The sequence below is a fragment of the Cynara cardunculus genome (assembly GCF_001531365.2).
Source record: "Cynara cardunculus var. scolymus isolate 2C chromosome LG 9, CcrdV1, whole genome shotgun sequence".
In the NCBI taxonomy this organism is placed as follows: Eukaryota; Viridiplantae; Streptophyta; class Magnoliopsida; order Asterales; family Asteraceae; genus Cynara; species Cynara cardunculus.
This window is the reverse complement of record NC_037536.1, coordinates 17,305,988-17,323,185: the sequence shown is the minus strand read 5'-3', so window position 1 is coordinate 17,323,185 and position 17,198 is coordinate 17,305,988. Positions and strand designations below refer to the sequence as shown.

General features: G+C 36.1%; 3 protein-coding genes across 4 annotated transcripts; 1 reads left to right on the top strand and 2 right to left on the bottom strand.

Annotated features, from left to right (window-relative positions):
• Positions 1–982: 982 nt before the first annotated feature.
• On the top strand, positions 983–6,230 carry LOC112518152 (two-component response regulator ARR17-like). Its single transcript, XM_025125752.1, has 5 exons — positions 983–1,239; positions 4,953–5,032; positions 5,169–5,246; positions 5,331–5,401; positions 5,504–6,230. Exons 1-5 carry the CDS (start codon positions 1,095–1,097, stop codon positions 5,655–5,657), a joined length of 528 nt encoding a protein of 175 aa, XP_024981520.1. The 5' UTR covers positions 983–1,094; the 3' UTR covers positions 5,658–6,230.
• Positions 6,156–8,010, bottom strand: LOC112518151. 2 transcript variants are annotated; one of them, XM_025125751.1, is made up of 5 exons: positions 7,763–8,010; positions 7,589–7,693; positions 7,444–7,469; positions 6,505–7,359; positions 6,156–6,245 (listed from the first exon to the last, which is right to left on the bottom strand). In XM_025125751.1, the coding sequence occupies exons 2-4, from the start codon at positions 7,654–7,656 to the stop codon at positions 6,509–6,511; spliced, it is 945 nt and encodes a 314-aa protein (XP_024981519.1). In that variant the 5' UTR covers positions 7,657–7,693; positions 7,763–8,010; the 3' UTR covers positions 6,156–6,245; positions 6,505–6,508. The 2 variants fall into 2 exon arrangements, with proteins under 2 accessions (XP_024981519.1, XP_024981518.1); XM_025125750.1 differs by having other exon boundaries at positions 7,589–8,010.
• Positions 8,011–8,825: 815 nt separating this feature from the next.
• Positions 8,826–15,390, bottom strand: LOC112517869. Its single transcript, XM_025125240.1, has 11 exons — positions 15,365–15,390; positions 14,654–14,835; positions 13,923–14,045; positions 13,799–13,874; positions 13,439–13,536; positions 13,061–13,156; positions 12,587–12,641; positions 10,873–10,972; positions 10,073–10,253; positions 9,037–9,199; positions 8,826–8,952 (listed from the first exon to the last, which is right to left on the bottom strand). Exons 1-11 carry the CDS (start codon positions 15,388–15,390, stop codon positions 8,826–8,828), a joined length of 1,227 nt encoding a protein of 408 aa, XP_024981008.1.
• Positions 15,391–17,198: the final 1,808 nt, after the last annotated feature.

Genomic DNA, 17,198 nt, shown 5'->3' with positions numbered 1-17,198 from the left:
CAAAAAGTTGATTATCGAAAACCCTGATCAGACCCACACAAACCCATTCCCTAGGGACTGAGCTGACTCAACAACTGATGCTAGCAGAAGAGTTCAAGTTCGTCTCCTGCAGGATTCGAACTTGAACCTGTTGTGTATTTGAGCAAAGTCGCTCCGTCCCTTGCCAACTAATCTACACGCCCATGGCTAAATGCCTAAATCAATAGAGTAATATATATATATATATATATATAGAGATGTTGGTTATTATACAACCCTGGTCATTTGTGCAACCAATACAACCCAATCGTATTTGAAATAAACCCTATATATATATATATATATATATATATATGAAGGATCGTGTGAGAATAGGAGTTAAAGTGAGAAGTGTAAGAGGAATTTGGATTGTCCTTCACTTTTAATCTTAAACCAACCTATGAATTGCGTTTTAAAAAAAATTGATTCAGTGATTCTCATTGGTGTTGATCTAGTGGAACTCTTCAATTATGATTGATTCAAAGGTGAAGATTCTTCTTACCCTTCTCACTATAACTTTATTATCACCGGAACCCAACCCTAAAGACAGATATATAATTGTCTTTTGTAAAAGAATATATGTGAATATAATAAAAGGGATTGAAGATACGGAAGTTTAGTCAGGGTGATTGAAGTAGTAGTAATTAATAAAAATAGCAGGCAGCAGGTATTGAGAGAAGTTGGCTAGCCAGGTAGGCTTGCGGGTTGAGTGTGTCTACTTACTTGACTGACTGTATGCAGCTGCTTAATTCGTCTGCAAATCGTATCCCAATGACCCAAAAAGATCACGAAATATCTGTTCCCCGATTTCATCACCCCTAATTCACAACTCTTTCCTAATTTCTCTCCACACACACTCTTTTCTTCTCTTTTTCCTTTTTCTTTTCCCACCAACACACAAATTGTCTCTTCTTCCCTCTTTCGGCATATTATTCTATCCATATCCATCTATTTCTCCTTTCTTTTCTATTCTTTTCTTTCTGCAGAGTGCAGGGGTTGGTTTTTATTGTTTTCCCAGTGAGACAGATACATAAAACACACAGTGAGAGTGAGTGTGTGTGTGTGTGTTTTGTTAGATGGATTCATCATCATCATCAGTAGCAGTAGCAGTGGCAATGAATGAAGTTAAAGAAGAAGAAAGGCCACATGTATTGGTTGTGGATGATAGTTTGGTTGATCGTAAAATCATGGAAAAGCTTTTCACCAACTCTGCATGTAAAGGTATTTATTTAATTCTTCTTCCCATTGTCATTTGCTGTCATTTTTATTTCTTTATTTCTTTTTTATCAATTTAATATTCTTCACAATTGGATCCGATCCAAGTCTTGACTCAATATTCTACATTATATATATATATATATATATATATATATATATATGTTGCATTGCATCTGGTCCATTTCTTCCTGACTTAATAATTGTTAATAATTGTTTTCTTAAAACCCAGAAATCAATACCATCTGTTCATTAACACACCTTCTAAAGTATGTTTATTTTTATGATATATATTAAAATTTTGTATGAGTGGATATTTTTCTAGAGATAGTAATGAATAATTGGAAAATATAGTCATAAATTTAAAGAAAACCAGTAGAGGAAGGAAAGGTTGTATTTCTTTTTGGTATAGACCCAGCCTGGAAAAAATAGGAAGCATAAAGAGATCTTACCCAATCAGGACCTAAAAAAAAGCAATGGTCCCCTCACATAAGGTGGAGTTTTTTTTAGATGGTTTTTATTTTTTGTTTATAAGAACCTTACATTAAAGATGCTTTAGGTCACAATTTTTCTACATAAGGAAACGACATTTTTTCTAAAGAAACATCATATACAATTACTCACTGGGCATACCCAAGTGAGCGATTCGAAACCTAAAATTGTCTTACAGAAACTTCAGCCACATAGATTATTTTAAGGTACTAGAATACGTGAAACCTTGTTAGATTATTCTGTAAAAAAGAAATGATTCAAGTCTAGTCAAGTGGTAGAACTTTTTGTTCTCATAGCAGGTGTACTCTTAACCTAATGAAAATGTAAGCCACTTAAAAGAAGTGTTTAGGCCAAGACTAGTGAAGTGGTTAAGTCTGTTATGGAGCAGAGCAGAGCAAGCAAGCAAGCAGTAGCTTAATGAGAGAAGGATTGGAGGGTGTCAGTAATAGGGTGTGCTTAATTTGAAAAGAGGATTTCTAAGGTATGAAAAAGCGATAAAGTGGAAGGAAGGAGGTGGCACTACTACCCAACTTCTTGGCTAGTCCCCTGTCCATGAAACGTTCCCCAAACCTTCACATGTACCTCTCATGGCCCCCTCTCCCTTTTCTCATTATTAGGACCATGCTGCATGTTTCTCACGTTTTTTCTGCTGATTCTGGCCTACACCCTACAGGCAGCATCTACCATGCTATTTACAGCTTCTCTGATACAAGATTCCTGTAATGTAAGAATTATCAACATGTTTGAAGTAGAACTTAACTTAATTTTGTGTGACATTTTATTAGTTCTTTATATAATTTTTATATCTTTATTGTTGATATTGGAATAATACACAGGACATTACAATTGTGGAGTTTTATGATAGTTCTTAATTTGATGAGTTACTCTATAAGAGATGCTGTGACATCCACATCTCTAATAAAATATTCCAAAAAAAGTAGGATATACTTATTTTGTTAGAGGATAGTAAAGGTATTCTTGAGTAACACTTGATCTACAAATTTATAGCTTAATTTAATATTCAAGTCAACAATTTATAGTCTTAGATTGGTAAAAAAAAAAGGATTTAGATATGTAACCCCCGAGGTTTTATATAGTTTAATTTAGTTCTTAGTCTTTCAGCTTGAATCAAATTAAGATTTACCAATTCAAATACGGGTTAAGTCTATACGGCCGAATGGTAATCAGTCTAGAATGTTGTTAAAAAACAATAAATAGATGTACACATTAACATACACACATATGCTGTATTGTCCATTCTTCTAAATAATGTAGGCTTACTATACAGATACGAATACAACTATATCCCTGGCTGTGGGCCTGTGGCTATACAACACACAATCAAAATTCACATATCCAAGGTTCATTGAACTGAATGATGTCTTTTTAATTTCCACCACAACGATATTAATATATAGAAAAAGTAACCAACATTTGGAAATTGATAAATTACTTTAGGGGACACAATAAGTATATCTTATAATTATTTTTATATGTATCAATTACATCACACAATCATAAAATAAACACCTAACTAGAGAACATTTAAATGGCAATGCATTAGTTTACTTCATTTATTATATTTTATGTGGAGTGCAACTTTTTGAAGCAGGCAGCTATTAACACTTATGAGATGCAAAAAGTCTATCCATCATATCTCATTAAAAATAAATTAATTCGAAAATCAACAAAACTGTTAAGAAAACAGTTCAATTGGTATGATTTTTATCATTGAAAATGGTCTAAAATTGTTGGTTCTTGGTGTGCTTTGGTGTTATATTTACATTTTAACAAATAGAATGAGAATGGCGTTAAATGAAAGCCAAGCGTGCCTAATTGTGGGTCAGGAGCGTGCAGCAAGATAAGGCATGAAATAGAACAGGTACAAGATCTTTAGTTAGTTTGTGGATAGTGAGTGGGTAGGGTAGTAGAGAGGGAAATATCAAGTACGGATCTTGTTGGCATAATTAATCATTTTCGTTTGAAGATGATACCGTGATTCTCTCACCTTTTGTGCTGTTTGATTTTGAACAATGGGGGTTGTCATCATAAATAATTACATTGGAGAATAATATTTACTTTATAGCCGACTTGCTAAATTTTCTAACAAAATAGTCAAGAAATCGCAAGTCTAACGTCGCAAAGCACTTTTTCTTGCCATTTTTTTAATGGTTTTTGCAGTGGGCAACTGGATGCGCCATATTTTGTTAGACACCACAAAGAAAAGTGCCACACGATGTTCTTTGTTGGCTATTTTGTGAGAAAAAAATCATGAGATAACTGTAAAATAAATGTTTTTTTATGAGGTGGGCCATTTGAGATGGCTTCTATTTTTCAGTATTTTCTCAAAAGTACTACTTGGAAACCTGATGACAGCCTGGTAGTAGATATTCTATAGTGCATTTGATAGGAGCAAAATTGTACCCCCTTCAAAAGGAACATGACCAAAAATGTGTTGGGATGCAGTGTTGTCTTGTACTGTACAAGCAAAATGCATGCCAAGCAGCTTGTGCATTTGCTATTGCCATGCTATCTAGTTGGTGCCATGCTTTTCACATTCCAAGGATATCCAAAGTAAACCAGTAAGTGGGAAATTTTGAACCAAGGGGTGAAATTTTTGCCATTAATTGACACACCATTGATGAATCACCGGACAATACACAAGCAGGAGATTCCAACTTTTACTACGTCTTACCATAACTGGTTATTTCGGTTTTCTACTAACCACAACTGCCATCTTAACCATTTGAGTCCTCGCCCTGAGGTCACAACAGAAGCCGGATTCTAACACGATTCCTTTCAATCATTTTTTTTTGGGTAACCGGGGGTGTCTGCCTGTCCGGGACAGCTTGTGCATAACTCGACTAATCGAATCATCACATGGGACACTAAAGATAACAATCAGGAAAATCCCTAGTGGCCCTAAGGAGACTTGAGTCGGGGACCTATATTCCTAAGGCCTAGAATATATTTGCCAGTTTAGCTGACCCCAACCGCATTATTCGTTGAACATTGGGAAGGGTTTTCCCTATAGAAAATGTGGGAAATCATGCCAACAGTACAAAATTTCCATCTATCGACCATCACCATTGATGAATCACCAGACAGTAGCAAGTACAAAATTTGAACTTTTTAGTATCTATGAGCCATCTTAAACAAATGCCAACAACTTGAACAAGCCCAACTAGGTAACTAAATATATATAGCCCTTTTTGTCTTTGTGGCAGTAACTACAGCAGATAGCGGGAAGAAGGCATTGGAGCTTTTAGGTCAAGGAGAAGACAAACACACCGATATCAACCACCAAGTAAGTTCCTGTATGCTCTTTCTAGGATACTATTATATTGAAGACCAAATACTGAACGGACACAATTCTTAAGATTAAAAGGACAGCATGTTAACGAAAAATACATTTTTTTTTTTGGTAAATGGATATTGAGCAGGGGCCAAAGATAAATTTAGTTGTTACGGATTACTGTATGCCGGGAATGACAGGATACGATCTCCTTAAAAAGGTTAAGGTAATGTAATATCTCTGATATCCTATGTTAAGTAATTCTCTTGTTTGGAAGCATAATTTGAAACCGTAAAACCTTTTGTAACAGGAATCATCTGATATAAAAGAGATCCCGGTGATTGTAGTCTCATCTGAGAATGTCCCAACTCGAATCAAGAAGTAATCATCGTTGAACTTTATCAGAGACATATCCAATGTCAAGAATACGCATTTAGTTATGATGTCGTTGACTCTTCTCTTTTGAATTTTGTTGGTGATTAGGTGTTTGGAAGAAGGAGCTCAAGAGTTCATCCTAAAACCTCTCAAACAGGCTGATGTTAAGAAGTTAAGATGTCATATGCAGTTCACGAAACCAATGAAGGGAAGGCTTTGCATGGGAAGATACACAATGAAAAGAACTTCTGATAACAAGTGAAGGAACAAATTCAAGGCATCAGGGAGTAACTAAACCTACGACGGTTATAACTTATAAGGTTACAATTACAGGAACCAACCTTTGCCTCCTACTCGACTCCAATATGATAATTGTGTATCTAAAGGGTTCTTTGGTATGAGAATGTATTACTTGTTCTGGAGAAGATTATTTGAGGTTAATAGTCACTTTTCTCATTGGATCATGATTAATCAGGATGATAATGTGTATCTATAGTCACTATTTACGCTAATTTGGAGCTGCATTTATGTAGTATTACTCGAGTGTCAACCATTAAAAAGCTTCTAGCATATGTAATAGAAACATTTGGGACTAGCCAAGGATGTGTTGAAATTTATGAATGCTATTAGTCTATTTCAAGAGAATTCCTGTATGGTATCAGGTGCATGAAAAGTATCATACCTACTTCGAAGGCAGTGCACAGATGCTTCTTTCAATATCTATGCTCATAAAAGTTGAAGAACAAATATCCCAAGCATCATCAGTTCATCACTTTCCAAGATCTATCGACATTGCTGTTTGCTCCTTCTCATTTTAGATCACCTTTTCTATGTGCCGAGGCCTCTGTTTCTGTATTTCCATGAAGAGAAGAATAAAAACGGTGCAAAGCTAGAGAGTTACAGTCAGAACATAATACAAGACAAGACAACTAACACTATGATGGGTATAAATTGGATATAGAAGTCTACCTTATGCTCATTCCGGTTGAGGAGGAAAGTTTGTGTACCAATTGAACATTTGGAAAACCATATATAACCATTTTCAGGACCAACTAGCAATTAAACAAGGAATCAAAGAAGAGAAAAGAGGCATAAGCATTAGGACTTACTCTTTTAAGGCATCACAACCTTCCAGCTTCCGGGCATCTCCACAGATGATGATCCCCCTTCGGAACATACAGGAGAGAGTACGGCATCTGGACCTGGGGCTATTTCTGGAGTTTTAACTTTTGATTCCTCAAAGTGACTGTGATTATCTTCAGAGTCTAAGAAATCTGTTGGTCCGCCATTTGTTGAGGATGAGTAATTGCTTTGATGACAATTTTCCTCATGCTGATGAAGCATGCTGCTGATAGATGGTAGAATTATTGATTTATTTTCTCTCGTGCTAACACTCAATTGTATCTTAGGGGAATCTTTCTCTTCCTTCAAAAGATCATCAAATGACTCCTGATGTCCACATTCTACATTAATGTTTGGGTGAATAGGGGAGGAGGGACCAGGATTAACTTGTTGGGATGCAACTTTGACTGAGAAAAAATTGTCACTGACAGCATCATGTTCGGACCTCAAAGCTGATGGTTTGTCATCAACATATAGTTCTGGGTTGAAACCTGACTCAAATGGATCTTCAGTCCAATGTTTGCAACCAAAGGGGGAGGCCTTTTGGGTTTCAGATGCATTCATGTTGGCATAACCTAGTTTAACATTCTCAATATTGCATTGGTCTCCAAATAACCAGTCATCTCCTGGAGTTGAAAGACCTGACATCCTGTTCCTCGTTCTTGAGCAAATGACACTCTCTTGTTGCCAGGTATTGAGCCTTTTCATGCAAAATTCCTGAGTATTTGTTTTCTTTTTCGTACTAAACTTATCTAATGGGATTCTGGAATCAGCTTCATGTCCTCTTATTTTCCGTTTTTCGGTAGAGTTAAATGATAGGTTCTTGGTTCCTTCATGCCATACTACGTTTAAAAACATGATTGTGTTATTGAGAAGTTCTAGCATACTCAGATAATTGTTTATATGCATTTTTTTCAAATCGTCACCTGTATGGGACAAGCATGAATCTTCGCTGTACAACAGTTGATCCAAATAATAAAGTGAACACAGTGATGTAGAAAATGTATTTGAGATCATTCCGATGAGATAAAATGAAAAGCACGCAAAGTATATCATATATTAAATATTAACCTCGACAGGCTCAAACAGTCTCTTGCATCTTCTGTTGCAAAGGAAGGCCAAGCTGAACAATGGGCCATTTCACTAAACTCACAGTAACCATCTATAGTCGGATAACTGCCATTATCGATGTTTGTTAAACATTTACCGGCAAATTGCATATGAGCTCCAAAGAATTTGGCATACCGTGTGATGTCTTCATCCCCGTCCAATCCGAAACTGAACAGTCTTCCTTCTGTCTTGAACCTTGATGGCGATAAATCATAACCATGCTCCCTTTGGTGCTTATATGGAGAAGATAACTCTGAATAACAAGAAGATAGTACATATGTAGACAAAAAAGTAGAATGTTTACTTTTTTGATAAGGACCTAACAGAACATGCCCAGAATTTAGGTATCATGACAGCAACAGATGGAACATTGCATCCTCATTGTATGGTGTTCCTGTGTTGAGTCCAAAACCGAACATTTTGGTAGGTGCAGAGATACGAGTTGTGGTTAAATTCGTGCTATGTAAAACTCAACAAACCGTCATCAAATTTACCTTTATTATTCTATCAAGTAAACTGGGAATCCCCTTACAACCCCATGCCCCTAGAATAATATTTCACTACAGCTGCGTAAAGAATGTCTTCTGAACTTAAAAACAAACTCAAAATTAACAAAAGAAGCCATATTAAACACCACCCATTTCCAAAACAAATGCATTGCCCGTCAAAATCAAAAATTAAAACAAGATTACAAACAAAAGCAGAAACAATAAAAACTAATAGCTCCAAGGCTCCAACAAAAAACCCTGGAATCTACAACTTACAAACATAGATCCAAAAATCCTAAATGTAAAATCACACCTGCTACCTCTTTTTTGCTCCCTCATTGATTATGTGCAAATACACGGCTAACCCGGGCACAATTTGCTGTTTGTGTAGAAGCTGATGAACCCTGGGACGAGGAAGTTGGAACCCAGGGACGATTTAATTTTTTAATAAAAAGTGGCTTCCTTTGAAAGCTTTTTCTAAATCTTATTTAGTAATAACAAATAAATTTTAAGAGATGGAGTACAAAAGATTTAGCATAACATACTTGTACTTTCTTTAATGGACTTAATGTTCATTACAAATTTTGTGCCCCGTATTTATGTTTTTCAGCTATACATATTGTAATTTATTACTACCATCCATCTATAAACTCGAATTATCATGGACAGATTTTTGGAATTTACCCCTAATATCATGGTGTTTCCAACACTCATGGCTGTTGTACATGTTCCTGACCTGACACATTACCGTGAAAATGAAATGCTAAAAGGGGTGAACGGTGGAATAATAAAAGTTCACCTGAAATGTTGAAGCTGCCTGCTTCTCTCGCACCACCTCTGCAGATATAACTCATCAGTAAAGAATTTTATTAGAATAAAGAACAATGGCTGATGGATAAAAAGTAGCATTAAAATTTAAACCTCCTTCTTTGCATATGTAGACCTTCAAAAGAGAAGTCTGGCTTATCACAATTCCTACTTCTCATATGATTCATCATACTGGAACCCAAATCAGATGGCCAGTTCTTCCAAGATAATCCACAAATATCATCAAGAAATTTGTCACCGAAGAAGCTAGATTTTTCTGAAAAAGCATATAATTGAATGAATGGCTTATTCCTTATGCATATCTACACCACATAATACAATTGAATAGAAACCAGTTATGAAATGCAGCTACACATAAAGCTATTTTGATCAGCAACCAGTTTTCCACATATGTATATACACATGTAAACCAAGCAGAGTGAGTTAGACAAACAATATGTAGAACCCAGCCCAGAAAGTGTGAAGCAGTCCCTTCCATAGACCCCACATTTGCCTTCTGCTCTTTTTTTAACTGGCAGAAGGGAAGAACAGATTAATCACTGACCTCGAGTAGAGTCATGTAATTCCACGTTATGGATCTATGTTAATTGCCAACTAATATGACTATGAGAACACAATATTCAAGCACTTGGTCAAACTCTTTTCCCTATTGATCCCGTTGTATTCCTGAAGCTCATAGCATTGGCCCCGACAAACCCAAATTTGGAAGGGCTGGCTCTCAACGGATAGAAGTTACTCTAGAGATAACAGGCTGATCTTCCCCAAGAGCTCACATCAACAGGGAGGTTTGGCACCTACCGCACTCCTTCGTATACATCAGGAGTCCATTGTGAGAAGGGGTTGGGGAAAGCTTGAACCCAATTCCTAAAGTGATGAATATGAGCACTACTGAAATTCCTTGGAAGTTATACATTTGTGTATTGACAAGACCATTCACTATTTCTTGAAGCTTGATCTCTCCACCGAATGAACCATATAGTCGAGAGAAACCATGAACCAGAATAGAAGAGCTTGCCAATGGTAGATGGATTATATGAAGGTATGGGACTCTAATCTAAAGATATTGAAACATGTTAAGATAAAACTCCTAATGCTGAAAGCAGTAGAGGAAGAATGAAGAAATATCTACCATGCCACTGATATCTGTCCTGCTCCACCCTGATGTCATAAAATTCGTCATTGCTTAAAAAATCTTTCACATCATGCAGCCAGGATTCTTCACCAACCATTATCTTTGGCTTAAGATTACTGTATAGTTCTCCTAAATAAGGAGGGAGCTCTATAGAACATGCATCAACGTCCATATTATCCTGCATTGACAACTGAAATTACAGTGAGCCCACTGCATTGACGTGTAAAATAACTGAATAGAGAAAAAAGGAGTAGAAGTCGAGTCAATGTGATGCTCAACGAGAGGCTCTCAGACCAAAAGATGGCTCTCAATTAAGTTCCACTGATTAAAGAAGGGACCCTTAAGAAACATAATTAGGAGTATTCGACTACTAACCACTATGTGCAAGAAAAAGGATGGTATTTGGTAAGCTGTTCAACCTTATAGACACACCTCTTTCTTACCTGGTCCAAGATATCGAAAACATATGCAGCTACAAAATCAGACAGTAGCTTACAGCTACTCCTAAACATTTACAAGAGAATTTTCCAGCTATTAGTAAGAACATATCAAGTTTATATGTGTGTGTGTGTAAGTTTTGTTGGTCACTAGGCAAAGAGATGTTATTTAAGTGCAAAATCAAGGGAACTAAAAAAGGGAGAAGCCGGTTGACAAATAAGAATATAAAGTGGCAATAAGCTATAAGCAATCAGGACAGGGGGGATAGTTGTAGGGCTATGGGCCGTCACACTGAAGAGAAAACTAAATCATATGCTGAATACAAGGTGGGAATCAGCCATGATAAAAAAAGCTCTCACCAATTCAGGAAATTGGTCCTCCAGACTGCAATTAAGGTTCTTGGAAGAGTGAGATCGCTTGGAAATTTTGGACGGTGTAGGGAACCCACAGGAAAAGTTTCTGTGACAAAAAATATGAAGCAGTAATTAGAGATGCGGATGTTATCTTCTGGTAAAGCCATTCGCGTCCCAACAAATCGAGCAAATATATGTAACTTATGCATAACTTTCTACACATTCTATCAAAACTAGTTGCGGCAAACCAATGAAAGGCCTGCCAAGCTAAGATAATATGAACGCATATCAGCATAAGCATTTCAAGCATCAATCACAAATCTAATCTCAAAGACTTCATCTAACTTCATAATAATTTGAATTAAAAACAAGATATTTATAAGAAAGAATCAAGAAAATAATAGCCGTGATAAATAATAATAATAATAATAATAACACAAACAAACAAAAAACTCGCTACAAAGCAACATTTGAGCCAAAATGGTAGTATAAAAATGAAAGCTTGCTTACGCATTCCTATTAGTATGTTTATACTACTAGTGATCTATAAGAGCTGAAAATCAGTAGCATGGATTCCATGGGTAGATAACCAGTTATGCATTGCATTCCTGTGGTAACCAAGGTTCTAGAAGGCATGAGTTGTGGTGTGGCGGCAAGGTCAAGCCTCAAGCCTTACGCGAAATGCAAGGACGTGGCATTTTTCAAGGCATGAACTAGGGTGGCAAATTTGTATGTCATATATATAATTGTATATATGTATCTACTATTATTTAATGCAATAATTATATTAAACAGCTTAAATTCATATCAGAAGAAGAAAAATCATATATATAGGCGATGTTTCATTTACAAACCATCCAATTCTAACAAACCAATCTTATCCGTCCACCTAGACTCGTAAATATCTGATTTCATTTTGTTTCCTAATCTAAAGCATGATCAAATGAATGAACCTTATCATCTTCCATACATATCTCAATCATAATTAATGAATCATGATAATTGTCCATATATATCTCTATTGTTTCCTTATATTTCGTTAGAATTAGATGGTTTATAAATGAAACCCCGAGGAGTCCGTGATCAACTATTCAAAATAGAACTTGGAAGAGTTTTTCGGCTTCATTCTAACCATGAGTCCACGACGTGTGTGTGAATCCATGACTCCATGAGTGAGATAAGTAGGTAAAATTGTAAAAGACACAAAAAAAATTAAAAATAGTCACGCCTTGTAAAAAGGGCATGCCATGGCTTGCCTCAAGCCACCATGGGGTGAGCCATGCCTTACACAAAAGCTATGGGCCTTAACGTGATGGAGGAGATGCGTGCTGCTTTTAGAACCGTGGTAGTAACACAAGTGAATATGTGGAAATAGCAACACAAAAGGCCTAAGCAGCTTCACTGGTTGCTGAAGAATGCTAGAGTTATGAATCGTCATATTAGTCAAGACAGACATTGTTTGAAAAACAAACCTCCATTTAGACACCAATGAACCAATTTATTAAAAGTCCATAAGAAATTGGAAAGTTTGAAGAGCTGTATCATATCATCTATCTGTAAAAGGGCAAGGAACTACAATGAAACAGTTAGAACTAACTACCCTGAACCTGAAGACCACGAGCAAAACTATTATGCAATGCATGTTTACCACCCGGTTGGTTTTTTATTTAAAGGCTGAAAATCTTTTAAAACAAAAAAGATTTTTGAATCAAATAGATACCTTGTGGGCTGTTGAGGTGAATGAACTGGAGTTTCCATTTCCACTCTTCCTAGACCTGGTGGGGAAGGGCATATTTCAGATGCATGTATGAGCTTCAAAACAATTGCAAGCTTCACAAATAATTAGTCGAATTCATAGGAGCATGTTGTTAAACTAAACGAACTACTACATCTGAAAATTATACTTGAAACATTTAAAAAGTATGCTATGGTCATAAAGAATTCGTACTAATTTCTAACACGTAGTAAAAGTAAGTTTCAATTCAATAATAATTTATGGCCATTGTGTATTAGAAGAGTACATTAATTGACTGGAAAGCTTCTGTAATTGTGAGGATTATTTAAAAAAGATTCATCAATGCCAAAATCATAACAATCTCATCGTGGTTACAAAAATCAGTTTCTACTTTTGTCTCGCTCAAGGAACCAAAGATGAATCTATCACAAATTTTCAGAGCCATAATCCCCTGTGTACCTTCAACTGAAAATGCAACATGATCCTCATGTACCAAACTTCCTCTAGATATACTATTTTGTCCATCGTCGCCAAGCATATCAACCACAGACAAATCTGGAAGAAAAATAAGGAAATGCAGAACTCAATTTATTAAATTCAAATTAAAGCTTTTAATAAGGAAAGGGTTCTAATATTATATAACCACTATGCGTCAAAAATACAACAAAATAAAACTTAGAAAACCCTTTTAGCCTATCCCATGTTATTTACAAGCACTTAGATGGCTGTAGATGTTATGAGTGGACCTCTGACGTTCATGACAAACTACTTCAAACAGAACGAATACTTGGAAGTTGGTAAAATAGAGACATGTTTTCTTCAGTATCTTCTACTCACTGTGGTCAACATGGTCAGTAATCATCTTCTTTGGTTCTTTGTCATCATTCTTTTTTGAAGCATCAAGATGACTACTAGAAGAGAAATCAAATAGAAACCTGTGAAGTATCAAGACATCAGATCTACACAAGGACAAAATACCCTATTAATGAATATTGAGCGGTAAACTATACATACAATGAACACATAATAGCATATTGCAAGCCATGTATTTGTTCAACCCCACAAAGAACTGACGTGTACAATTTAGTAAATACATCATAAGTGTAGTCTATAATAATTGATCAAGGGGTTAGATCAGGGTGGCAAACTCAATTGCTGAACATACAGGCAAAGATCCACTTACTCCTGTGGACATACCGTCTCCTCCAGGTGATTGGGCGCAATTCCTGGTACAAATTGCTCAATAAGGATTCAGGAAGAATAGAAGAACAGTCTAAGAATCAGGAGCAGTGAGAGTCAGGAATAGTTCAGAAATAGGTACCTGTCTCCCTGATTTCAACATGTTCAGCAGGGCATTGGTTTTTGATTTCCACTTGAATTGTATATGGACCATGTGCACTTTGATAGTTCAGTGTTGTATGTTCGCCTTTCAAACTTCCACTTACTTACACATTTAAAACAAGGTGATAAACAGTATAAGACTCATCATAAGAAAATGGAGTAGCAAATAACACAAACCTAAAAATCATCCTCCCATAATTTTTTGTGGTCAGATAGTGGTGTATTTATTGCCTTTTGATTTCTTGAAGGGAAATAAAATTATTACCACCACCAACATCAGAACATATATCCTGAACCATTTTTGCTGCCACTCTAGAGGCGTTAATCTCTTCTCCCTTTTGTTTTATGTTGCATTGTGATATTTTACTTTCCATAGTTCATAAATTAATATAAATTTGCTTATCGTTCAACAACATCTTGTTCATCATCTTCTATGAAACAAATTACTCAAAATATTAAGTAAAATTTGCATCAAGAGTTTGAAGCACTTTTCCCAAACCTGTAAGATACACCACCTCAATAGCTTTGCTCAAGCTCTACACTAGTGCTGATGAAGTCATCAAATTGTCCATGAATTTTCATTACGTTGCACATTTGGGTGGAAAATGACACCAAAACAGGATAAAGATTTAAAAGGCTACTCTGCAAACAATAAAGAGAACACGAACTCACAAAGTAGCAACAAAGCCACTAACATAAACATAAAACTACCTTCTGGGAATCTAGAAGTAAGATCCTGGCCATTTTTTGTCAAGTTTAGCAGACTGAGAACATCCAATGATCTATTATTTTCATGACATGGTCTGCATGGAACCTTGTCATCAGAATAGCTCTCTAGCCCACTTGAACTATGCTGTTGTTGCCGTTTTCTTTCCTCAAAATATTGCTTTTGCCTGGTAGATTTTGGTAAGAACCAACTAGTGTCAAAGATAAATTACTTGATAAAAGTTTTCACATGATCTGTCTCCAAGGACATTCAGCTTGTTATAGAACCAAATGGAAGACACAACATACCTCTTCTGTGTTGACTTTCTGGACTGAAAATTTCCTCATTCAAGCATAACCAAAAGATTTCAGAAGCAGCAAGAATAGCTTTCTCAGTATCGAAATGAAACATGAGTTTACCAAAAAAATCTAAAAAAATCTAAAAAAAATCTATAATAAGGATACTACAATAATTTAGCTATAATAAACATCCCACGGTTGAGCTATAATAAACACCCCATAAACGGCCCCAGGGGGTTTTTGTGGTGGCAAATGCCACTGTTTCGTTCCTCCATCGTAGTGTGAAAAATTATAGAGTCATGAAAAGTGTCACCGTATCAATGTGTTGTGTGTCACTGTATATATTTTGAAACTACAATGAGGACATAAATTTTCCTTGGTAGAGTTGGTTTTCAAGGCTTTTCTTCAACCTCATACCTGAGTTCGAATCCTGTTAGTGTCATTTTCTTAGTTTTTAGCTTTTAATTTCAAATTTCTTATAGTCAAATAGTGCTACAGTTTGAAAAAAAATTAAGGGTCCGTCCTTGATGTTTCATTAATTGGTTTATGCAAAAGCACCAGTTTCTACATCTTCCATCTTCGAGCTTCATCACAACCAATTGATTCTAACATGGTATATTAGAGGCTTTAGATGACTAGGCATATGTCTAGTCGACCTAACATAATTTGGGCCTTCTAAAATGATGGAAATTGGGGGAAAATCTTGGAGTAGCTTTTGACATGATGGAGAGTAGATGAGATCAAAAGTATAAATGGTGAGAAAAACAAAACGAAGTTGCCAACAGAAGGTTGTATGTGAATTGAATAGTGACTTGGCCTGATCACTTACCAAGTCGCGTAGTTAGAAGCGAGTATGATATGTGACTCGCGTGACTTGCATAGGATGTCACGTAGGAAAGATCAAATGCGACTTCGATAGCCGCATATGATGTCATGTATGAGGGATTAAACGCAACTTGGCTAGGTTTGAACATAACTTATGTTGTGATAATATATCACATTTGATGTTGCACAAAATAAAATCAAAAGACCAAATTTGGGGGCCGAGCGACTAGAGTCACCGCGTCTCAGGTTGTGCGACTCTCTATTTGAGCAGCAGTTCGACAAAAGCTCTCGCGGCTTCCCAAACGCCCATGCCCGCATAAGTCTCTAGAGTCTGATGCGACTATTGTGCCTGGACACCTTTTTCATGCGGCTTGCCCCCCCCCCCCCAAAGTCGCCCATGTTGTTTTGACCGACCACATATGGGCGCTCAACCATGCTTTTGTCCTACTCCTACATTTTGCTTTTGCTACACTTTGTACAAAAGAAGATTTTCCTTGTGTAACCATCCTTACTTTTGCTTCCAAAACACTTTACACCACTTCTATTCTCTAGGATTTTCCCATTTATATTATATGTGAGATTGAGAGTGTTCATGGTGTTCTTGAAGAATATTTGTTGATCTTGGATCCAAGGATCTTGTACAAGCACGTTGTAATCATCTTTGGTGGTAATATAATTTTGCTCTCTCTCTCTCTCTCTCTTTGGTGAATGTAAACTATTACATCGATAATGGAACCACATTAAATGCTCGTGTTACTTGGTCGTGAATATGTTTATATACTTACATTTTGCATATCTAGTTGTTATTTTTATTGTGGTTAGTATTCTTCCTCGATGTTACTTTGCAACATCTAGATCATTGTTGTTATCTACATTTTTTGTTGGGTTGTTTGTGATTTCTACTAGCTTTGCGACCATAGAACTCGTGTGAGTTGTTATACTTGGGATAGCTGACCTTACAATGACCTATGCAACTAGCGTACAAAATTGCATGTTGAGGATTTTGGGCTCTGAGAGGATTCTGTATTAAGACAGCCCACGTTTGGTTGATATAGAAAAAAGGCAATGAAACACAGATGTATGTATGTATTTGAGAAATTTATTTCAACACACCAAACAAGAAATCAATGGATTGGTATGAAGTTTTGAGGATGTAAATAAAATCTAGAGAATCAATCAAAGCATCAAGGCAACGATTCAACAACAATAAGAGAGGAGTTATGAAGAGAATAGCTTACTGATAGACTTCAAAGTATAAAGACATATTCAAGAAGGAAAGAGAGGAGGGCAGATTAATAAGATAAAGATAAAGCAAGTTTTGGATAAGTCATAAGTCCTCAAGTTTACAGATAACTATCTTATGTTTATTTTAATTGTTTTATTTGTTTTTCTTTAGGATCCGTTTTATTCTAGTAGTCTTTTACTT